General features: G+C 45.3%; 1 protein-coding gene across 2 annotated transcripts in view; it reads left to right on the top strand.

Moving 5' to 3' along the window:
• The first annotated feature begins 1,244 nt into the window (after nt 1-1,244).
• LOC8035923 (insulin receptor substrate 1) overlaps nt 1,245-25,124 on the top strand; it is a 33,836-nt gene continuing 9,956 nt past the window's right edge. The window contains exons 1-10 of one of the 2 annotated variants that reach the window (XM_029985929.4): nt 1,245-1,465; nt 3,957-4,047; nt 9,499-9,636; nt 11,409-11,724; nt 13,805-13,953; nt 15,537-15,679; nt 20,125-20,334; nt 22,741-22,827; nt 24,259-24,330; nt 24,579-24,682. In XM_029985929.4, coding sequence (XP_029841789.3) covers nt 9,523-9,636; nt 11,409-11,724; nt 13,805-13,953; nt 15,537-15,679; nt 20,125-20,334; nt 22,741-22,827; nt 24,259-24,330; nt 24,579-24,682 — 1,195 coding nt within the window. In that variant the 5' untranslated portion in view covers nt 1,245-1,465; nt 3,957-4,047; nt 9,499-9,522. The remainder of the gene's footprint in view (nt 1,466-3,956; nt 4,048-9,498; nt 9,637-11,408; nt 11,725-13,804; nt 13,954-15,536; nt 15,680-20,124; nt 20,335-22,740; nt 22,828-24,258; nt 24,331-24,578; nt 24,683-25,124) is intronic. The other variant, XM_029985930.4, reaches the window with a different exon arrangement.

Consider the following 25,124-nt stretch of genomic DNA (forward strand, 5'->3'; position numbering starts at 1 on the left):
CCACAATGATTTTGCACAAACACGTGGGTAGGCAGCATATTTGTTACGCCAAGTCAGAGGGCTGAATTTTGATGGAATTCACAGTTTCAGATGCAAGTTGCCTTTCATGCGCGAACTGGACGGGTAGGAGCTTGGTCATACTTCCTAGGTTTTGCAACAATCTCGCCTGTAAGTTTAGGTGGCTTTAGTGTGGCCATGGTCTGTCGCAGTTTTAAAATAGCAAGATAGGCCCCTCCCTCGAAGCTCTCTGCTTGTTCTGATTGGTGGTTTCCTCCTCTCCAGCATTTGCTCTTCTAAAGTGGAAAGGGTAGAGGGCTTTGTGAGAGAAGCTTGCCCCGCGAACCTGCAGCAGACTATGTGGAGTGCAAGTTTGTCTGCTCTTTGCGCCGAGCTCAGGGCAGCTAATATTGAGGTCTACCCACTATCCTTTCGATTGGAGCCAATCGGAGCTTGGTTTTCTGATATCACTGCAACCCCTGTGTAAGAAACAGACAAACTTGCACTCCGCATAAGAATCCACCGCTTGACTCCAGTCATCTGCATAGCCGTCCGCCGTTGACCCGGGTAAGTTTCTTGGCCCTTTGCAGAAAGGAAACTACACTTTTTTTAATTTTACAAGAAAATACCGACCTGTGAAATATACCTTTGACCAAAAATTCAGATTGCAACGTGTGGGCAATTTTTATGGCCCATCTTAAATCGAGCCTGGTTATTTCAGTTGCCCTATGCAGAGAGAAAGTCGTCTGCTTCTAGCACAGGAGTTGCAGTGACGTCAAAACGACACTGAGCTCTGATTGGCTGTGATTGAAAGGATAGTGGGTAGACCCCGGTGCTAAATGCTTTGAGGTCTATCCGCTATTTTTTTTTCAATCGGCCAATAAGAGCTCGACGTTCTGACATCATCGCAACCCCTGCAAAGAAGCAGACGAACTTGTGCTCCGCACATATTCCAGCACCTATGAGGCCCGCTCGTGGAAGTAGTCGTGGCCGTAACGTTGCCCTTTCCACTTAACGCGCGGTCGTTTATTTAGTAACTGCGTCACTTGCGCCACCGCGTACGCTGATGGAGCCGTAAAACGGCTCGCGACGCTTCCGGAAAAAAAACAAAAAAAACAAGTAAACTCGGGAGCGCATCTTTCGACTCCGTTCGCCTCTATTTTGTACGATTTTTAGAGTGTTAGCAGCGCCGATAGCGGCCCAGACGGTTAAAAAAAGAAAACGCTAGACGCGAAAAAAATTCAAACAAAAATAAGAGCACAAGCAGCGCCGCTACGCGTCCGCTAGCGGAAGTAAATCGTAAACAGACGTGGAGGCGATCGTGGTTGAGCGGCGGCCCTGCTACCGTGATTTCCTTCGACATCGAAACAAACTGCCAGAATCGGCGCAAGGTTGCGTTGATCTGGCTGGCCGACGAGGCAACGTCCAAGAACACCGCTGGACCCGCGCTGGCAGCGAGACACGGGCGGTAAGTGTGCGATAGCGAGTATTCGGTGCGTGTGCCTCGCTATCTTGCCATCATGGACCACCCTCGTTTTGCGGAAGAGAGCATTCGAGCTCGGTCTTTTTTCTGATTGTTATTTTTGCGGTGTTTCGCTTTGTTTTAATGGCGTTGGAAACGCTCGGCATTTGGTGCCGCCGTCGGGAAACAATCGTTTGATGTATACGGCCTCAAAGTCTTCATTCGGCGTCGGAATTCTTGTCTTGGAGGGGTTCCGCGCAGAAACGTACGAAGGGAGGAAAGGGAAAAAAAAATAGAAAGCGCGGCAGAGAGAGATGAGCGCTTTTATTTTTTCTGCCCTTTAACCACGTGACGCGATCGCCATTGCTGTCTGGGAATCTTATTAGGCAATTCATTGTATGCTTGTGTGTTGCAGCAAGGTTATTTATTTTCCGCGTGTCTCGCGATACAAGGTCCCAAGACGTCGGATGGCCACCGGAAGTTTTCGCGGGGTGGGCTTTGTCGGTCTCATCAAACTAGGAAATAAATAAATAAATAAAGGTCGGCTACGTTTTGAAGCGGCGACGGCTGCGACCGTACGAGGTACTACGGCGGCGAGACTGCAGCCAAAAAATATATAAAAAGCAAAACGCTGGCAAGCTTTTTTTTTTTCATTTTATTTTTTACACGCTCGGTTTCAGGTTTATAGGGCCACATTTTTGCCATTCCGCCTTGCTCGGTTTGGTCGCCGGGCTCGCACGGTCTCGGGTATGCGGGATGTGTATTCGGTCCGTCAGTCCGTATTTTGGTGCGTTTGTTTTCTTTTTCTGACATGGACCCGGAAATGGGCTACGTGATTTTCCCTTCGATTGACCTCAATGAGAACTGGCGTTTCGAGGGCGGCGGGTAGTGTGTGTGCGCGCGCGCCGCGTTTTCGGCATACCTTTTTGCAATTCGCCGCGGGCATTTAGTTCGTCGACGGTGCTAACGCAGCTTTTTCTAACAGTTCATCGCTCAAGGTCAGTCGTGTTGTTTACGCTAGAAGCTTGTGTTCTTTTATTTTTTTTTCTATCTTGTGTGTCGTGCGTAAGCGCTGACGTCATGTGTCAGCCACGAAAGGCTTGTAAAAAAAATGAGGCGCTTGAGATGCGTGTTTTTTGCGGGGGGTTTATCGCGTTTGTGCGGTGTTTCAAAGTTGTTGTTTTTTTTTGGGGGGGGGGGGGGGGGGTAAGTTGGTATTTGACAGCGGAGGTTTTTTTTTTTTTTTTTTTCTTTTCTTTCATTGTTGTGTTACAATCGTACACAAACTCAGTCATAAAGCAATCCTCAGCGTTATTTTATTTTGATACAGAGGTCGAAGCTACAATGGCACTTTGTTATCTACTTCTATGAGGTCTTAGGAAGAAATTGGTAAATCTAACCTGTTCTTTTCTTGTGCAGAAACAATCGGAAGCGAGAGGATATTGAAATTGGATGCAGAAAACCTGCAATGTTACATAGTTCTGTGATAGTTGCAACTGTGGTGTTTATTAGACAAGGTTGGGAGAGATATAGGCACATAGCTAAGCTACCCCTCCTGTACAACAAATCTATTAAAAAGAAATACACGAATGGTGCCCTACTTGTGTCGTCTTTCACCATATATGTTTTGCATGTGACGCCATATGGCACCGTACCATGCTCCCTTGCCCGTACGTTCTGCAGCATACATTTCGTACCATTGAATTCATTGTTCTTGGCAATATTTGCCGAGGAGAACAAATCAATGGTGCCAAATGTATGCTGCAGAAAGTATAGGCACAGGGGCATGGTACAGAGCAATGGTGGCTGATGTGACATCAATACAAGCTCTGTATTGTGCTAGAAAGGCAACATCTGCTGCATGTTTCATTTCAAGTTGGTGTGCTGCTTGTAAAACCATCCAAGAAATCCCACATTTGTTTTTGCTCTTTTTGGTGGAAGATTGAATGTAATCATATATGGTCATGCTGACCTCTGAAGTTGTTTGGGACCATCAACAAAAAGTAGCTCTAAGGAGCATAATTGCACACTGTTGTGTGTTTCTGCAAGCATCTGTTAGCCTACACCCATTCTAATTTCTAGAGCGATGCCAATGAAGTTACTGAAGTGGGTGGCGAGAACAGAGTACAACTGACTACAATGTAGCAGCTCTACATTGTTAGGAGAAATGGACGGTGGTGGCCACATTTGCTTTGTTCCTAGCTCCTTGCAAGTTACCTCCACTGTTTTGTCAGCTGCAGAAACACTCTGCGCGAAGAAGAATGCCGTGAGTTTTTTTTACAATTCAAGTGCGGTAGATGTTTGCTAAGAAAACCTCGTGGCTTGGATGACTCCATTGGTGCCAGCATGGCTGCTAACGACTTATTGATTGGTTTCTCTCTTTGTTAGCGGACACCATGAACTGTGGTGCTGTAATGGACTTCAGTGGTCAGTACGGGTAGAAGCCGTATGTTCAAACGCAGTGTGTGTAGTGAGGACTTTTTTACGATCTTTGCAGGGGAGGCAACATCTGAACTTACCATGCAAAAGCCTGGAGGTGACAGGACCCCCAAAGCACTTCTACGACACTAGTTCTTCACCTTAGTCTTGTAAGTACGCTTCCTGCTCCTTCCGTTGACGAGCAGCCCAGAGTGCTGTTCCTTCGGGTAAGGTAAACAAAAAAGCTGAGCATCCTGCGGTCGGATAAAAGTTAAGAATGTGCCAAATAAACATCACCAAGTATTAGCCATGGAATTGAATTGCTCTGCAGACCAACCACGGTAGGCAGTGGTCATGATGACTTATGTGCTGTCAGTGCACCATTCTTGTGGCTGCACCTTGGTAGCGAACTATTTGCACGTTGCTGACGAATACTGGCTGGCGATAAGCAGGATGTGGGAGGAGCTTCTGGCTCATACTTAACTTGTATCTGACCATAGTATATGTGTTGGCACTTGTGTGTGCACTTCTCTTCTTTCCTGTTCGTGTTTCAGAATGCAATGCGAGAATGCAAAACTGCACATTAAGGTCAAGTGGGTGTCTACAGGATGAATGCCGACTTCTACTTCTCTGTGCTTGTCCATTGCTGTATTCATATTTTCATTGTCTATCAAACAGACTGATCTTGCTAACCATTCAACACTTGCAAGTTGCCACCATAACTATGGTCCACAGGAGTCGGGCTGCGGTGCACAAGACAGCTTGTGCCGTCTCATGCTCTGCTTGCTCACACTTGCAGGGGGGGTTTGCGCGCATGCAGAGATGCGCTCCCATTGTGCGTGGTGACAGCGACGGCGTATCAAAAGTGGCCTGTGAGATTGGTCTATTCACCTGTCAAGACTTGTTGTTCCTTATTCCGGAATATGCCAGAGCTTCTACAGTATGCAGAAATCCAGCTTCCAGAATATCAATTTCCAGGATTACGGCCTTCAGGGGTCTTGCACATTCATGGATGACATGAGGGAGGAAATTCACTTTGAGAGAAACAAAAAGTGATGCCTGTTCTGTTCTTTATGAGTCTGAAGCTGGCATTATTAAAATGGACTATAGTTGTTGACAGGTTAGGCTTTCAGCGGAAGCTCCTCCCACCTCTTTCCCCTTCACCAGAGTGAAAGCTGGAGAGGAGGTCGCCTCCTCCCACTGTTTGCTCTGCTAAATTGAAAAGGAGCTTCCCCTGAACTCCTAACCTGTCACCAACTATACACCTTCCCAAGAAACACTCGACCCCAGGGGCAACAAACCGTTTTTGAGCCCAGTAAATGGGACAGAGGCTAGACTCTCGCCGGCGTCACTGGTAACCCTGACCGAGTGGACTGTGATTTCGATAGGCGCAGTTAGAACGCTGCAGACGGCTAAATTCTCATCTTTTCCTGCTGTATTTTGTGTTTCATGGTGTATGTATTTTCCCGAGGGCATTGAGAAAGCATTGCACCACATTTAAGAAAACAAAAAGTAAACAGAACAAAAAATTTCGTAAACTATTTTTGTTGGGTACGCGCACGACAGAACAAATGCAACTAAAATGTTAGTTTTTTTGTTTTTTTACGATAAGTTTATATGGTTTTGCCTGATTAGCCGCATGTCAAACAACAAAGCGCTTAGCTGTAGAAAATAATTTACAACTGAAGATAGCCGAAGAGCATGCATTTTTAAGGCTCACAAATAAAGTATTTATCGATAAACAGGATACGGACATACAATTTAGCAAGTGTTAACATTCTAACAATATAGACCAGGGGTGGCCAAGCCGCGGCTCGCGAGCCGCATGCGGCTCTTTGCTGGTCCAAGTGCGGCTCGCAGATCCCTCGTAAGGAGACCCCCCTCCCCTTCGCCCTTTTCCGCATTTCCCCAGGAAAAACAAAAAAAAGGATTTCAGAAGAAAGCACACTGCAGCTTGCAGTTTGACAGCCTTGTACTCCCATACGTACAGCCTGGCCACCCCTGATAGAGACCAACATGTGGCCCTGACGTCCCGCCGCTGCGGTGGCGCTGTCGACGGCCCTGCACATGCGCAGATGCTTCACTTTACACAAGTTTGGTTTCTGCGCACGCGCAGTGCCCACACCTGGTGTGGGCAAACGCGGGCTTGTTTGTAAACAGCCTGTCGGTCTATATTGTACGTACCACACAATACAGCATTATCTAAAAAGAATTTATTTGAGAAAGATCTCAAATAACACAGTCACAGTAGACAACAGTCACATCTTGGCGATCGGACAGAATCCAAAATAACTTTGTTTTGGGGAGAGCTTACTTTTTTCACACTAGCACCAAGGCAAAGGAACAGGCACGACTGACTCCAGCCCGAACAACTATTTTTGGCTATGGCTAAGAAGGACTTTACTCAGATTATCTCTGGGAGAGGGGAGAACAGTTGTAATTGTTCGCAAAATCGTGTCGAGATCCTTTTAACGTCCCCTCCCCTCCTCCGTTTCCCGTGGATGTCGAGCAGAAACTCTTGAATGGCAGGCACTTACCAGCCCTATTTTTCACATAGGAAGATAACACACAAAGGGTATGCAGCATGCATCAGAAAAATTAAGTGTAAACTTTCAAGGTGCGCAAAACTGCAAAACATGGGTAGAGAATTGCGCTGAGCAGATTTCCACACTTTGAGAGAGTGGGAGAAAATTTCTAGCTGATAGGAGGCGCGAGAGTCGCATCAGCAACATGGCAACGGCCTAGGAGCGTTTTTTGGACAGGTGTATAGGTAAGGTTAAATGTTTTTAGACACCAATTTGCCAATTTCAGACAAAATATTAATTTACCTTGCTACACTTGTGCCCTGACGTCCGCAGCAGCCAATAATGTTATCTTAAATGAAGTAATTGCTTACCCCAATTGTCCTTTTTCTAGGAATATTTTGAGTTATAATGAAAGTACCCTGTATATTCATTTTCCATTGTAGCAGTGCAACATTAAATGACATTTAGCCACCACAAATGTAAAGACCAACGTTTTAAAGCTCAAAGGTGACTGGGAAACAAACATGTTGACTTTCTTTTGCGTTTTCCCGTGTTGGGCAGGTGCAAGCTGATCATAACAATGCATTACTATAAAGAAAAAAGACGAACTTTTTATTTGGTTTTGTTATTATGTAGCTGTCACATCATCTGTGTGTTCTTTATTGTTAACAAGGCTTCTTTCTCCGATTTCAAGGAAATCAAAGAATAAAGCTTTTATTATTTACAAGTTGAACATCAAAAGTATGTTCTTCAAAGGTCTCTTTGGAAAAGGTTGTTTTGTTTTCTGGGAACGTTTTTGCTGCTGCACGTATACCTTTTGTGCTTTTAATGCAAAAGCATTAACTCTCATGGAGCGAGCTGACGTCATCAGTTTGGAGCGTGAAAACGGCAGATAGTTTCCGCGCGCCTTCTGCTCTATTGGCTGGCACGCGTCGTTGGGGCTCCCATTTGCCGCTGCACCATAGCTTTGAGATCCCGAAACGCGCGCGCTAGTACGCAGCAGACGACAAAGGGAGTGGACGAGCGGCTTGCATGCTTTCGCATTAACAACTCGTAAGGAATGCTTAGGTGACACCTCGAGCTTTTTTTGTTTTCGTTTTCCATTATTCTCTTTTGGCTGTTGTCATAAAAATATGAATTAGAAATAGAGAATATTAGGATTGTCCAACTTGGGTTTGCAACCTTGAGCACTGTTGTACGAACTCTCTGGCAGTGCCAGCCAATGAGTGGGGTTCTGCCCATTAAATTTGTCTGAAATCCGTCTGTGTTAAAATTGGTCCTGAAAAGACACTGACAGGTTATTTATGCTCGCCAAAGTTTTTATTTCTACATGACAAATGAGAGCCCAACTATCCATAACCCAATTTACAGCTCAAAATTTGGTTTCTTTTCGCCCGAAAACCGCCGATCAGGAACTGGCTGTTTTGAGTCGCACTCGCTCTCATTTCCGTAGTAATGAGCCATTTTCTATGGTTCAGACACAACCACTAAAAATAATCAGTCGCGGATCATCAAAGGCACACACCCAATACTAAAAATCGACTGAAAATAAAACACTCATTTTTTGTGACATAAAAAAAAAAAAAAAAAAATGTTGCGGAGCCACTTGATTTTTGGTAACTTTCCCTTCCTCTATATTTCTTCTTCCTCCCCAGTTCGGTTTCGGTTTTGAGCAGTTGCTTTTTTTTACTTTACTAAAAATATATGCGACGCTGTAGCAAAATATTGATTGGGTAGTCTTATGAAACCATAATAGATCACCTGGCAAAATATAATAAAATAATTTGTGGGGCTGTCAGTGTCCTTTTAATTAAGGGAAGCTAAAGAGGTTCTTGAGAAAAACGAGTTAGAAATGAATTCTTGCATATTTTGGTCCCATGAATTCGAATATCACAAGAATTTGACCCGAACGTATCACTAGACGCTAGAGAAACCAAAAAATGAACCTCTGGGTGTGTCGTCATACCCAGAAGTTTCAACTGCCCTGCGTGTGCCGCTCGTGAGAGAACGTGTGCAGCCCTTTAGACTGTTCGGGCAAGTCTTGTGGAAGGTGCGGGAATGTTTAGGTCCCTGCATAACATCGCAATTTCCTCCTTCCACCAAACGTAGCCGGGAGGAGGCGGGACTTCAGTGCCGTTTTTAAAGCGTTGTTGTGGCTACTTGACACATGAGTCTGTAATGCAATTTTGATATTCGTGATCCTGGAGGCCAAATGAAGATGATCTAAGTGTTTTTTTCTCAAATACAGAACTGCTTCAGTTTCCCTTCAAAAGAGCTCCCTTTTTAAAGTTTTTTTTTATATAATCAAACAGTCCACCCTGCTATTCAGATGAATTTTCTTCGGTTGCAAGCACCTAAGTTGTGTCGCCCTTTCGCACGTAAGCAGGGGGTCATTTGAGGGACGAAATAGCGGTGCTTCAAGAAAACGCCATTCTTTTAAGCGTGCCAGTGCAACGAGCAAGGGACGCAACTCTAGATCAACCAGAAGCTAGTGAAACAATGCCTCGAAATATTTCTCCTCCCGCAGTTGATAAGGGGCAGAAGTTCCTTTATCAGCGGCGGTACAATCCGGTGTGCAGATAACCACGTCGATATGTCGTCCCCTCCCCCACGCTCTGTTTTTCGCGCACGACGCGCACGTTTTCGGAGCGAGCGTTACAGGTGTCGGAAGGCAGCTTGCGAGAACTGCCCAGATAACCAATTTTGCGTTTTCCCTGTGGCGTCGGTGCGGCCGCTCTCTTGCCGGTATTGTTCCTGCCCTCCCCCTCTGGAGCCACTTGTCAGTCGAGTTCGTTCTTCCCTAGCTTGCCCCCTATCTCGCGAGCGCCGATTGTGCCTCCCGAGAACACGTAACGTGCCCAGCCTTGGCCCGCTCTCCGCACGACGGGAATGCGGGACGAGCAAAAGTAAGGCGCCGGTGGGTTTAACTGGAGCGCACGTCGCTGCCGTCCGTGTTTGCGGGATGTGGCGGCATTCCAGTTGCGCCGCAGCGCTGTGTTCCCGTCTTCCGCGCACACTGCAGAGAATCAACTGTCTTGGGGGGTGCCTGGTGCCACGTCGCTTTAACGTGCCGCGTTTTTCCGGTTTCTGCGGCAGGCAATTGGGTATGGGACCAGACTGATGCCAGTCATGTCTGCGAAGGCCAAAGACGTGCCCCCTCGTGGGAACGGGCTGGTGTCGCTCGCGGAGCAGGCGACCGACATCCACAAGACTGGCTATCTCAGGAAACTCAAGGTGGGTGCAACTTGGCGATGTTTGAGGGCCAGTGTCCCTCCAAAAACAACCAACTCTCGTGTCACTCATGTTGGAACTTTATGAAAGAAAAAACATGTTATTTGTTATATTATGGCATCCATGTAAAGGTGTGTAGATGCAACCTTGAGGTGGGAACGAGATATTCCTCGTTAAATTCGAGGTTACTGCTACGTGTTCATCTCGTCGTGCGGCTCGTTAACTTAGCAGCTCGTGAAGTTTTAGTCATAACGCCTGTTCAGGTGGGAAGTTCATGCTGGACTTTCAAAGCCGTGAAATTTCATCTTTCGAGTTCAGGCTGTTTGCCTATCCTCGTTGGTTGTTATTCTTCTCTTTGCCAAAACAACCTTGCATAGAGTTTATTACGATAGAAACCATTGTTTAGTCCCGGCAGTCATTTGAGTAGATGAGCATCGTCACGGCAACAGCAGACAGGAGCCGAGCGATTTTGAGATTGTTGTTTACTTGTATCCTGCGAAGCTTTTGTAACCCTTCTTAACCGACGTAGTTGACTTGGGTTGATTTTATCCTTTGTCAGATGTCTCGTTGATCTGCCGCTAGGTGCAGGGAGGGCTAGGACGTAATCATTATCGGAATGCCATTACCAATCGCAGTGAGCCAAGGTATTGTTGACGGCTCACTTCTCTTTCGGAATATTGTAGAATGTTAACGAATATGGAACCCAACCACAATGCGCTCTCAGTTCCTGGGGCACCAGAGTCGATCGTGTACACTATTTATTTACTGCTCGGGAAAGGTTAGATGCACAAGCTCCTGCGTCTAGAACAGAGGACCTCAACCTTTTCGATCTCTCTCTCGACTGCTAGCTGAGGGAGGAGCCCTCTCTGGTCTCAGTATTGACACAATAAAGCAGTGCAGAAGCGTACAGACTTAATAAACAATGATGCACATGCTGAAGAGATTGCGGCACATAATCACTGATTGATGGATGACTCCGATCTTCAGAATCGGTGCTTGACATCTGAACTACTCAAGTGATCGGAATGAAATTTGCAGGGGAGATTTGTCCGATGTAGGTGTATTGTGCAAACTTTCAGCTCTCTGGGACAACTTTCCATATCTGCATAAGAAGATGTCACTCTTTGTTAAGAAATTTATGATATGAAAACAGAGCTATGAAGCACCATTTTTACTGCTTGAATATAAAGCGGAGGATGTGCACTTAGGGCTGTCTAGTTTTTGTAACTCAAATGTAAATATTTTAGGAAGAGTTATTACCTCAAAATATGATATGCATATTTGTCTTGTGTCAATTTTTGAAAACATAGCTTTTGTCAATGGGGACATCAGCTTAAGCTAAACTAGATAGGCCGATTCCTCAGTAAGTTCCAGTTCAGAAACATCTTGATTGTGGTATCGGAATGCTTTTACCTTCGAACAAATTATTTCATCGTATAAAATTTGCAGCAAAAAGTGGAACTGAGAAGTGCATCCAAACATGGAGCTCCTTTAATTTGTTCCTGCCTCACAATGTGTTGAAAATATTTTATATCAATGTAACTATTTGGTGTATGGTTATCAAGTTTAGCGTAAAGGTGTACAATTAGTTTGTAAAACTGAAAACCTCAAAATTAAAGAAATGAATTTTTTTTTTTTTTTCTGTTTAATTTAGGTTTATGTTTCCTCCTATCCTCAATGAACACTTGAGTAGGGGCAGGGACGATCGAGGAAATATGGGAGCTCGGGGCAGCCCGGCAGCCTCAGTGGGTGACGTGTCTCGCGCGTCCCTGCAGACGATGAAGAAGAAGTTCTTTGTGATTCGACGAGAGTCCGAGGCCGGCCCGGCACGCCTGGAGTGCTACGACAGCGAGAAGAAGTGGAAGGCCGGGGCGCTGCCCAAGCGGACGGTGGTGTTGCGGCTGTGCTTCAACATCAACCGGCGGGCAGACGCCAAGCACCGGCACGTGGTGACCCTGCACACGCGTGACGACTCGTACGCGCTGGTGGCCGAGTCGGAGGAGGACCTTGAGGCTTGGCTCACGGAGATGCTCCGGCTCCAGCACGGGTCGCACGAGCTGGACGGGGACACCAGGCCCAAGCCCCTCTTCGGTGAGCGGCAGAAGCGACGCCACGTTGCGCGGGAAACCATGAAAGTTGCTTCATTGACGTCGCAGCATTATAGTTTCTTCTGCTAACGGGATATGAACGGTCTGATTACATTCTTACAACCTAGGAAACGGAGCTGTAGAAGTCACTCTCTAGGAGAAGTCTTAGCATTACAGTTAGAATTGCTTCTGCTAAAACTATGCTAACAATACGGTTCCATTCTTACAGCCTAGAAGGCAGAGCTGTAGAAGTTGTTCTTGAGAGGAAGTCTTGGCGTTAAAGTTCTGCTCAAATGATGTTAGTTATACGGTTACATTTTTGCAACCTGGGAGACAGAGCTGTACGAGCCGCTCGTTGGAAGAAGTCGTAGCATAACAGGTGGAGTTTTTTCTGGTGGACAATGTTAACAATATGATCACATTCTTACAACCTGGGAAGCGGGGCTGTAAAAGTTGCTGTTTAGAAGTCATAGTGTTACAGTTAAAGTTGTTTCTGCTAAAATGATATTAACAGCATAGTTAGTCTTACTACGTACTTGGGAAACTCAGCTGTAAAAGTTTCTCTCTAGAAAAAGTAACTGAATTACGGTTAGAGTTGCTTCTGCTAAAGTGATGTTAACGGTACAATTACATCCTTACAACTTGGGAGTCGGAGTTGTGGGAGTTGCTCTTTAGTAGACGTCGTAGCATTACAGTTCGAGTTGTTTCTGCTAAAGCAGTGTTAACAAGAGTTGCATTCCTACAACAAGGGAAGGAAAGCCGCAAAAGCTGGGCTTTAAAAAAAGTAAGTGTAATTACTGTTAGAGTTGCTCCTGCTAAAATGATGTTAACAATACAAGTTACGTTCTTACAACCCAAAAAGCAGAGATGTGAAAGTTTGTCTTTAGAAGAAGTAATTGCATTACAGTTAGATATTTCTGTTCAAACAATGTTAACAATGAAGTTACATTCTTACAAAGGTATCTGTAGCTACAGTTTCTCTCGGGGGAGGAAAAAATGTCCAAGATATTCCACCCCTAGACATCGTGCTGTGTTGTGCTACACTCATCACGCAGCTGCGCTGCTTAGCTCGGCCGTTATGGTATCCGGCAGGGAATTGCTCGGTTGTGGGTTTGATTTCTATCAAGAGCGTTTCTCACATTTGTTTTTACATGGGCCCTGGGGGCCTTTGTGACTTTAAGCTATGTGTAATGCTTGAACCTAACAATCGAACATGATGAAAGAATCTGAGTTTTTTCATAGAATTTTGCTGATAAGATACATTTTGTTTTAAAATGTGACTAAATTACATTGGAGTGGTAGGGATGTTGCATACAGTAAAACGTCGTTATAACAAAGTTGAAGGAGCGGTCATAATTATTTCGTTATAACATTAGTTTGTTATAGCCAATGTCCATTTCTTCCCACTATTAGCAAGCAAGGGGAATTATGATTGCTTTGTTATATCCATTAGTTTGTTATATCCCTTTTTGTTATAACGAGGTTTTACTGTACTACATATATGGCTCATTGAACAATCTTAACTTTACAGTTTATTGGGCCAGATAAACTTCCCACAAAACCTCCGCTATTTGACGAACATGCGAAACTTTTTTTTTTTTAATTCAAGTCATGCCTGCATGATTTGGGTAAAAGGCTAAAAATAAAAATCACGATTTTTCTTTAAGGTGAGATTGAGATTATTTTTATAAGACAAAGCTCCAAAGGGTCACTGTGATATGCAGTTCAGTGACGTAATGATATTGCGAGAAAGCTGCAATTGGTGCTGTCACCGTCGTCGTCAGTTCGTACGACCCTCTCGGTGGCCCAGAATGCGTCTTTTACTTTGAGGAAATGAGCTTAGCCAGTAGGTAACCGGGCCATCGAAAAATACCGTCGTGCTTTTAATCTTTGACCTAGGGAAGTGCACGCATTAGACTTTATAAACTGTGCGTCTACCGCCCAACTACTTATCCCCGAGAAATAATGACCCCGATTTGTGCGGTCTGCTCAATCAACAGTGTGACGGATTGAACTGCTCTGCGCTTTTCTGGTGCGCTTGCTTTTGGATTGCAGTGCGACTCAAACCCTGTTGGTCCTTTCAGAACACGTGTGGCAGGTGAACGTGAAGCCGAAGGGCCTGGGCAGCAGCCGCAACATCACTGGCCCCCACCGGCTATGCCTCACCGCCAAGGCCCTCACCCTGGTGAAGATGCACACCGACGACGAGGACCCAGAGACTCTCGAGTTCCCTGTGAGTTGGACCCTCCCCTGACGCCCCGTTAACATGTGCGCTTGGAGGCAACATATAGTATACCGGGGGTCTTGCTTTATCCGAACGATTGGGTTCCAGATTACGGTGCAAGAAGAATGGCAAAATTGGGAAAGTTATAGTACTGCCTGGCATTGCCGTCGGAGTCACTACGGCCCATTACAATAAAATGGGCAGCCGGCCACCTTCCTATTTGAATACAGGTGAACTTTTTTGTTAGAGTTGTTATTTACTATAGAAGGCACCGTTCTTCGGAACTAGGTGTCTGCTTATAATCGCGATCGAAGAATGTCGACCTATTGGCAATTTTCGTCACAATATTTAACCTACTTCCACTGCTTCATTTTTCGACCGCCAGGCACTGCAAATATCCGATTTGCTCGAGAAGGCTGGCAAGCGAACCTGCCGCCGTGGCTTTCTCTTTTAGCCGCCAAGTGGCATTGATTGCACTGGATTGCCAATAAGATTGAGTAAAATTTCTGAGCCCATAGAGCCAAAAGGTTAAGTAAGATTTTCAAGCCCATCGATCTAACGCAAAAGCTCTCCTGCATCAGTTGCTGCTCTTAGCACATCAGTGTGGAGCGGTGAAGCTTGATACACGCACCAGTTGAAAAACAGTAAAATTCGATGAGAGCTCGGACTCTGAAATGAAAAAAGAAGAGGGCAGCCGCTGCGTAACGCGTTCTGGGGGTTTCTTTTTCTGGAAATACGAACCTGGAAGGGATGCGCAACGAACGGGAAGTTTATGCACATATCCCTTTGGGAGTTTAGCTGTCGGGAAAACGTATAAACTGAAAATGTATCAATCGGGTTCTACTCAGAGATTATTTCGGGAACCTCTTAAAGGAACACTGACACCCCCCGAAATGCTTTTTTTTTTTTGCCAGATGATTCATTATGGTGTCAGAAGAGTACCCAATCAATATTTTGCTACATTATGAAATATATTTTAATAAAGTCAGAAAATGCAACTGCTCGAAACTGAAACCGAAACTGGACTGGAGAGAAAGAAGAAATATAGAGGAGGAGAAAGATACCAAAAATTATTTGGCTGTGCAACTTTTTTTTTTTTTTCAATCTACGTATTTGCAGCTTTTTAAAAGCCACAAAAAATGGGTATCATATTCTTTGTCCATTTCTAGTATTGAGTGTGTTTGTTCGATAGCCCACGACTCTGATTACCTTTGGTGGTTGTGTCTAAACCATAGAAAATGGCACGTGACCACGGAGAAGAAAGTGAGTGCGACTCGAACCGGCCAGTTCTCAATCGGCAGTTGTCAGGTGGAAAGAAAACGAATTTCGAGACGCAAATTGTGTTCTGGATAGTTGGGCTCTCGTGTCATGTACATAAAAAGACCTTGGTGGCCATAAATACCCTGTCAGTGTCACTTTAAGAATCACTCTACGCGGGTAGGCAAGAAAGTATTGGGGCATCTCTTTTCCATTGGGGCATCTCCCATTTCTCTTGTTTAACCAAGCAATTAGTTTATTGGTTGTTTTTGTCCAACTACTAGGTAGTTGCTATGCCTTTGTTTTGCTGAGAATCGGTGCCTTATGATGTGCAGCTGATGAGCATCCGGCGGTGTGGCCACTCTGATTGCTTCTTCTTCATGGAGCTTGGCCGTTCTTCAGTGACCGGCTCAGGGGAGCTGTGGATGCATTCGGAGGACACTGTGATTGCTCAAAACATGCACGAGACCATCCTAGGGTGAGCACTTTCCATCTGCTTATGGCCGATTCACACGACAGACTGATCCACGGACGGATAGATCACGTGACGAGAAGTCCGCGGTTCGTCCGTCTTCCAAGCGCATCCACACGAGGGAGACAATGAGCAGACGCCAGCTAGGGCGGTTTGAACCTGTTCACCACCCCACAGTGCCGCGAAACTCCAACATTGCACCGTGGCTCCGTTGTCCAAGAGAGAAATCGACGTTTGCTACCGCGATAAACAGTCGAACACCACTGTTACGTGCAAACCGAGACAGAACACCGTTATAAGCTTCGCGCGAAGCGCCAATATCTTTATTACTAATGCTAGGCATGACAGTGACACAGACATGGTCCTGCTCGAGAAGGCTTCGGCATAGAAGTGACGAAGTTTTGGGCTTGTGGAGGGGCGTTTGAAGATGCTTTCATGCTTTCTGTGCTCATGCACTACACTTACGTACACCACAGCCACAAGAAAATCTTGCTCGGTGAAAGGCTAATTGGACATGAAAGAATTACCGTGGTGTGCTAGGCGAGTTTTGAGGGAAGCTTCTTGACACGGACCCAGAGGAGCACCGGAACCTGCGTCGCGTCAACCTGATAGTTTCTAGTTTCTGTCATGCGTAGAACCAAGAATTGCACGACAAAATGAACCAGCGAATGCACAAAACGCAATGATGTACCACTTTTGTTCTAATCTTCTGAAGAGACAAAATGCAAGAAAACATTGTACCGTTGCCAGACTAAACGCTTTTCAAGTCAATCTCCCGCCCAAAATCTCGAGTGAAAAGGCGCTCGACTTTATCAGTCCGCGGACAAGGCGCGGATTGCAGGAATCGGTGACGTGACAGTCACGGGGTACACGGTCCGCGGACGAAAATCACGATTCGGTCCGTGCTGTGAATCGGCTACTAGTGGTTAGTTTTCAAACAGTCTCGTAGATGCTATTTGAAAAAAGTCATCAGTTACAATTACTCCTGCTTAAAAAGCGTTCAGTGAGATTACTTGAGATGGAAAGTAACTGGCGGTTACTTGAAAGGTGATTATTACTTCTCCGATTACTTTGGATTTTCAAAACGACAGTTTTTCTGCTGGTCTGAAAACGGGTTTCATACTGTCGATTATTGAATTAGAGTCCCAGAATTAGGAACTACTTATTCCGTTAATACACCAATTTGGTAAACCGTACTCCTGTCAGAGATTTGGTTTGAGGATTCGATTGTAGGAAGCTTGTGCGAACAATGGACGCCGTTAAAAACGAAAGGGGAAAAAAAAAAGTTACGGTTATGAGTAATTTTAGTACTTCCAAAAGTAATCGGATTACTTCTGCAATTAGTTCCTAATAAATGTAATCAACTAATTACAAAATTACTCCCAAAAGTAATCGACTGCTTGTAATGAGTGCCGTACAAGTCTGGTTACAATTGAGGTTCGGTGTTTTCAGTAAGCACTGTTGAACCTTGAAAGTAACCGCCGAGCCTGCTTTATCAAAACCGGGCAAAAACGGTATAACCCAAAATGGGAGCTGTCCTTGAGTAAAAAAAAAAAACCCGAAGTGTCGCTCTAACGAATCTTTATCTCCAACCTCGTTTTGTGTTGGTCCCGGACTCAGGCTGCCCATTGAACATTATCCGAAGCTGTTGCTTCCTTTAAATCCACCCTTACCTTGTTTCCATCGCTTATCGGGATTGGGACGTTTTCCAGGTGTTTGGGTCACGTGAACATTCCCTCAGAGTTGGGGAATCCGGCGTCCTGTTTTTCTTCAACAACCGAATATTGAAATAAAAAAAAGACTGAGAATTTGTCGGATGAAATAAACTCGGAAAACGCACCCCCGTACACGAAGACAAATACGAAACCCCGAAAACAAAGAACCCTAATTATGAAATGCCTTAGAAGACCTTGAGGATTTATTTTTTCTTGCATTTAAAATGGCTGCTATGTAGGGCGATCTGCCATTTCCGTCGCAGTTAATTCCTTTCAGAACCAAAGATAGCCAAATTTAGAAATGGCAGTACCGGCGCCGTCTTGCCTTAGAACCTGTGTTGGCCTCAACGCGTTACAAGTAACGGCATTAACGGTAACATAGTAACGTGCTCGTTACATTTTCAAAATAGCAACGGGGTAATATGCTTGCGTTACGCATTCTTAAGATTGAAATAAATTACATTTCATTTCTCTCGTGTTTCTAGGCACTAGGTTGTATGTTTTGCATTATTTTGTGTTTTTTGCTGCTTTATTTTTTTGTGAGTATTTAGGTAGAACCCTAAAAAGATAAGGCAATTATGTTCACTTTCTAGATGGACATAATGTTTCTTGAAATGCGGCGTTTATACATACCTATAACGTCAAAGAGTAAAATGTGTTGATTTAAAAATAAAAAAAGTAATGTGCGTTACTTTGTAATGGTAACGCATTCCTTTTATTTTGAGGTAGTGTAGGTCGGTGACGCATTATTTTTATTTCCGAGTATTGTTTTTCGTTACTTTTTTTTCAGTAATGCCACAACACTGCTTAGAACCTTATGCATTCCACCTGTTCAGAATCGCTGCTTTAATTATGTATTTTACTAACTGATGATAAAATAAAAAGGGAAGTTAAAAAGAAACATTCTAATGTAAGCTTTGGTGAAACCCATGGGTTATGAAGCAACAGTTAAAAGCCAACCTCCCTGTCATTGAGTTTAGCCTTTTTTCTTGTCTCGTTTCCCTTCCTTCTCTTTTGGTTTTACCACACTGTAGTTTCCAGTCAGGTCGTTTGTTCGGTTTTCTCTACATTGGGCTTGTAAGGGGACAGCAGTATGAGCTAGGCAAGCAGAGCGCTGGCCAAAGCGCTCAAAATCCTACCTTACCCAAATTCATAGGTGGGGGATGTTAGTAGCACTAATAAGTCCTGCCCTCCTGACATTGCTCTGCTTGCCGGTTGTTAGCGCCGATAAAAAATTTAGAAAGGAGTGGGATTTTTTTTTTTTGTTGTTTCCATCGCATCAACACTGGTTACTATATCAGTGGAACATGTATGGCAGTGTTAGGAGCAAACTGCGGAAGTGGGGCTTTCTTTCTTTCGTCGGTTCAGCGAGCCGCAGATGCCTTGCGGGAAAATTTCATTGCTAGGCTGCACTCTCTCGGGTCTAGCTGGTATTGCCACCCTCGCTCTTTAATCAGTTTCTGGTTTCTTAAAGCAGAGTTCTTTATTACATTCTCCATTTCACTGCATTTCTCAAAGGTTTTGGGTTCTCTAGTTGGTGGCAGTGGCAGTTTAAGAATACCATAGATGCTCCACCTCCTGCACGAGCTTTCTGCCACCGATAACACTTCGTCGCGTGTGCAACCAGAGCCCTGCAAAAGGCAACAAGCGCATATAGAAGGTGGAAATTTTACCTGTTACCGAATCTTCGCAATGCGGAGCGCAAGTTTGTCTGCTTTTCGCACATGGGTTGCGATGATGTCAGAAGGCCGAGCTCTTGTTTTCTGATTAAAAAAAAATGAAAGCCGTTTACAACTCCTTGTAACGCCGAATTAGAGCGCAGCTCTTGAGGAGGAGGAGGGAAGGGTACTGAAGATCACGTGTTATCGGGGGTGGATCACGTGACCTGGGGTGTGGTCACGTGACCTTGTTAGGGTCACGTGACCCCTTCCCCAAGGTCACGTGGGGGGTCACGTGGCCCCCAGGTCACGTGACCCCCCAGAGAAATTTTCCTGCTAAATCTAGCGGAAAATTTTGCCCACTAAATCTAGCGGAAAATTTTTCCGCTAAATTTAGCGGGGAAAATTATCTGCTAGATTTAGCGGGCAAAAATTTTCACTAGATTTAGCGGGCGAAATTTTTCCGCTAGATTTAGCGGGCAAAATTTTTTGCTAGATTTAGCGGGCAAAGATTTCCGCTAGATCTAGCGGGCAAAATTTTTCCGCTAGATTTAGCGGGGAAATTTTTCTGTTAGATTTAGCGGGGAAATATTTCCGCTAGATTTAGCGGGAAATTTTTCCGCTAGATTTGGCGGGGAAATTTACCCATAATGCACCGCGCGGTTTCGCTGACGGCGACGGCGACGCCGCTCAAGCCGGAAACGGACGCCTAAGAGCTGCGCTTTAAAATAGTGGGTAGACCTCAAGGCATCCAGCTTTGGGATCTACCCACTATCCTTTCAGTTGAAGAAAATAGGAGCTCGGAGTCGTTTAGACATCACCGCAGCTCCTGCGCTAGAAGCAGACGACTTGCTGTAAAAGTTGTCATCACATGTTTTTCAACCTACTTCCGCGGCTTCATCTTTGGACCGCCAGGCGCCGGGAATATCCAATCACTCGAGAAAGCCTACATGAAAACCTGGTGATTTCGCTGATGTCGCGGGTATAGTGGGGAGGAAGCCTGGCCCTTGGGGCCGCGAACACCGCCTTACGCCACATTTTCCTCATTTCTAATCCCGTGCATTTGCCGGTCGCCCAGGGCCATGAAGGCGTCACGGAACAGGGAGGAGCTGGGGCCCCTGTCCAGGCCACGAAGTTCGTCGACAAGCGAGAACAGCAAACCAATCACGCACAAGCGGCCCGCCCACGGGGCCACGGCCGTCCCTCTGCCTTCTTCCAGCCGAGATCGGTCTGACTCCATGCCGACCTCGCGCAGCCGCAACAGCAGTGAATGCCACACGGACTTCAGGTGAGGCCTGGTTTTTCCTCAACGCTCCCTCCGTTTTCGATTTGCAGGTATTTGACTTACGAGTGCAACAGAGTAACGTCGTCAGTACCAGCTTTAGAATAATGGGTGGGTGTTTGAACTGTTCTGCCTCCAGCATGAGCAGTCTGCGTTCCACAATGTTTTGTCTCCTGGGAGCTTATGGCGTGTAGTTCGGTCGAGTGGCTACGGGTGTAGATGGGCTTGCATTAGGGGCGGGGCAACCGGAAGCTCCTTTCCGACATTCTTGTTCTCTCCGTGGTGAACGAATCACTTCCTAGGGTTCTATGCTTGGGTCGCTCAGTTTTAGGGGCGAAGCTCCTTAGGGTCTAGCCTTGTCTATCGGTCCGGCGTCTGTGCTCACATCGATTGCACTGCCTCCGGGATTGGCCCACTTTTAAAAAAAAATGTGCGCCCGCACGGGGGTTCGTACTCAGGACGCTTGCTTACGAGGCAGACGTCTTAACCACTACGCTTCACTCCAACGTTGCATGTAGCCGCTCAACGTCTATACTGGAGAGGGCGCTGCAGTCAAACGCATATATAATTCCGTTAAACTTTGCATGCATTGGCTCAACGCTTATAGACGAGAGGGCGCTGCGGTCAAATGCTTAACTGCGTATATAACCACGATTTATACCACACATTCTCTTTCTGACATGGACCGTTGACTTAAGCGGTGGAGATGCGTTCCCACGGCTTCTAGCGGATCCAAGCTGATGCGCTAGAGGAACCACTGTCTCTGCATTTCACCGATCATAAAGCAGTAATAATGATGTCGAAACGCAACCCGGAACTCAGCGCTACCTATGAGCAATAAAAAAAAAAAAAGTCAGCACTATCAGCACTACCTATGAATTATAAAATCAGTATCATCAGCACCACCAAAGCTTTGCCTCAATCAACATCATTCACCCCGTGAAGATGTTTCTCTCCTCTTCGCAATCAATGTATTGTTTCTAATTTAGGTATCATGAGGTGTTATTACAATGGCCTAACAACGGCAACTTGAAATTGGCGTGTCACGTGTTGTGGTTTGGGACCTCTTTAGTCGACCAGGTTTGTTAGTTGGCGAGTGGGCACATTTTACATAGCCGCCTTTCAGAGAGGCTCGAGGTCCTTGACATCACTGTACCTGAAAGTCACCGACCATAGGATTCGCCTAGTCCTACACATTTCAGTTCATTTGTTCACTTCATAGCCTTGGTGACAGAAATAGCTTGATATGGTCATAACAAAGGTTGTCACTTTGGGTTCTGGGTAGTTGCTGATTGACTGATTGATTCTTTATGCAAATATAGTAGTAACTTAGTTTCTCCTATGTGGTCGTAGTAAATTGATAGTCATTAATGCATACTGCACACTGAATACTGAAAATAAAAGAAAAGCTCTGCGGAGTTTTGTGTTTGGATACCCCCAGTCCCTGTCTTTCAAGGTAGTGCTGCATTCAACTTCTTTCTCACTGGCTTGAAATGTGATAGTTTGATATTGATTAATTTCGACGAAGCAAATGCGTGCCAGTGCACACTTCGCAGCTGCGTCACGTTTCAGCCTCGCAACCACTTCTTTGAGTGGCCACCGGTCTTCCGGTGGGATGCCAATTGTCTGTTTTCTTTTACAATTGAGGGGCTACGTTCTATAGTGGTACAAGTGCAAATGCAGAGCTGGCCAAAAAGTCGCTCACTAGTTTTATCTGTGCCTGTCAATGTCAATATAGCATTTGAACTTCGAGTATATAAGTGTACAGTGTTCCCTACCACCAAAAGTGGAGTGCCACATGTATAAGTGTAACATCTGGGACCGTGAATATCACGAATGGTACAAGTGTACTTGCACCATTATTGCACGTAGCCCCTCAATTCCGTGTCGCCTATGCGATAACGTCGAGAAAACATACCTTCAAAAAAGAAAATTAGGATTCTGGAACCTGGTGGCAATGACCTGGATATCTTTTCTCCTCGGGAGATTGCACATACATCACCTGCCGCTGCAGGCAAAGCGTATGGTGCCCTGCGATGTCAACTTTTTTCAATTTGATTTTGTTCTTAAATGCATAGCATCTATAAGGTCAGCTCTTGACGTCTTTCGTATCCGTGGCGTGTCACCTCGATGAAGGGAGGAGGCGAGCCTCAGTGAATTTGAGGCCTCCTGCTAAATTTAGTGCACGGGGTTCACATAACATCATCATCGTGATGGCCTTCCCGTCACACCATGACAGCGCACGACACTGTAACATCACGTGCCTCTGCAGTGTCGAGCGACACCAAAACATCGCAGATGACCTATAAATGCTATGCATTTAGAGTGTCTCTGGTATATACCAAAGGTGCTTCGAATTTTTCGTACGGGTGCAAAACATGGCGAATTGAATGTGCGGATTGCGATTTTCAGCGGGGCATCCCGCCTACCCGCGGACTCGTCTGCGACCAGGCCCCAGAATTCTTACGACCGGATGCCCTCTCGCAACAACTCCCTCACGTAGGTTCACGCGTCTGGAGCAACTCCATTTGGTTGGCTTCGTTGAGTTTCCTTAAGGGTGTCCAGTCGTCTTAAAGGGACCTAAAGGGAGTAGGTTATCCGTTGCCAAGAGCTAAGTAATTCTCCTCTTGTTGTTTGTTTGGCTAAGGGGGTGGGGCCATCCGGACGCTAGTGAGCCAAAGTGAGAAAAAGAAGTTTCATGGTCCCTTTAAGCCCTGGCAATTTCTTTTTGTAAAGCAGAGATTCCAAACGCGAAGAGTGCTTAAAGAAGGTGTGAGGGGTATTTTTCTCTAAAACTTTGTTTATGGTGGCCCTGGTGTTCTGTACATTTGCGGAGGTTTGAGCGTACGACGTCGACTCTAATCTGACACAACCTATCTTCGAACAAAGTTCGCATGGTGAGTGAGGAACGTTTTAAAACAGGATGTGTTTCATCAGCTGAATTCTACAAGAAATTCGTCATGGAGGACCGTCATACTGGGCTTGTTACGCAATGCTAAAGGGTATATAGTACAGGGTGTTTGATTTTAATTCAGATTGATTTGAGAAAAGCAGCGAAAGGTAGGATAATGCTGCTAGAGGGAAATAAGGGACTCATCGTACAATAAGTAAAATAATTAGCTAAAATGTGTTGATTAGCTTTAATTATTAACAATAAACATGCGGTTCCAATCAGAAAGTTGCCGAGTGCCGTCTTAAACAACTAGATCAGTCAATTTTAAGGAGACTTGAAGCACGTAAGAAGCACAGTGATCTGCTGAAGCTACCACTCGCGGAACAGGCACAAGGCTAGCGATGTGAAAATGCGGACAATGTCATCATTCGCGTTTTCACACCGTTAGCCTTGTGCTTGTTGCACAAGTGGTAACTTCAGCGCATCACTGCGCTAAAGTTACCAAATGCAGAAGCATGATTACCAGTTGATCTCAAAGACAGCAGAGATTGTAGACTCAGCATAGTTTGTCTCTCTTTGTTGTTTGCTTTTTCCATGCTCTATAGAAAGTCAGACTTGGGGAATTTGTCTGTAGAAAGGTTGTGCAAGATTAACTTGGATAGGCATTACCTAAGGCATGGATGATGTTTCTTGAGTCTGTTTTGCTTAATACTGTTCTTTTTCTAATTGATGGCTGCATTTATTTAGTTGCTCATTTGCAAAAGTGCCAAAAAGGCTCCTAACGGTTCATCAATCGGAAACTGTAGGTTGTCCGGCGCAAAGCTTTGCTAAGGAAATTTTCATTGCCAACCGAATCGTGAAGTGCGCCAAAATGCCATCGTTTTCGGTTCTTGGCATTCAATTCTTGCCCCGAGTCTCCCTTCTAACTTTGCTGCCGTAACTCTAGGGATGAACTGAAAATGGAAAAAAAAAAAGGTCCAAAAGGACTCTTTTTGTACCTGGAAGCCACACCTGCAATCATTTTCTTTTTGCTTTAGGATTGGCTCTTTCGAAAGTGCAAGCAGCACTCTTTCCATGGATGAGGCCGACGGCCCGACCGAATTCTTTAGGTAAGCGTTTTTTATCCGTGTTTTGCCTTGACTACTTTTCTGTGTTGCATACGTACGCTCACCTGGTTTTGCTGATGCTCATTTTAAAACTCTTAGGATAAATAATGTTATTTTCCAACTGCTAAAATTGTCCTCTACTCACATATGTCTATTCAGACCTTCGTTTCCAGTTTTCACCTAAAAAATATTTACATTGGGGCTTTTTTCTTTTTAATTTTAAAACCAGTGTCTTGCTTTTTGCATTGCAGTAGATACAGCCACTCACTGCCTGTGGACATCATGGCTGGACCCAAGGAACCAACCATCAAAGAGGAAGCAGCTGTGGACGACTACCTGATGATGGCCTCACCAGGTGGCGTGTTCACCTTCACCTTTGCTCGAACCAAAAGACTGTCTCCAACTCTGTTCGGGCCATTTGTTTTCCGCGCAACACAGCAGTGCGTGCAGCCTTTTTGCATGTGTTTTCCACGGTTTAACCTTCTACCTGCTACGAAATATTTCATGGAATGTCGTTCGGTCTGAACAAATCACTAAAGTAGCCAAAGCCGACAGGAAGTATGTTTCGCAGAGAGACATTCTGGAGCGCTGGAAGAGTGGAAGCGTTTTTAACGAATCGTCGTCTGCCATGGCTTACGGAAGGTTCCTTTTCAAGAGCGTAGCTGACCCTTTTTAGCTCTTTCGTTGGGGGTTATGGTTGCAGCAGACATCTGTTGGTGACAGGGTCTGGCCAGCTCGAGGCAAAAGATGTCGTGTGGCGTTAGCAGGTAAATGTTTGGCTTGACGTTACTGGATAG

Source organism: Ixodes scapularis, unplaced genomic scaffold, assembly GCF_016920785.2.
Source record: "Ixodes scapularis isolate PalLabHiFi unplaced genomic scaffold, ASM1692078v2 PGA_scaffold2__306_contigs__length_199485367, whole genome shotgun sequence".
NCBI lineage: Eukaryota > Metazoa > Arthropoda > Arachnida > Ixodida > Ixodidae > Ixodes > Ixodes scapularis.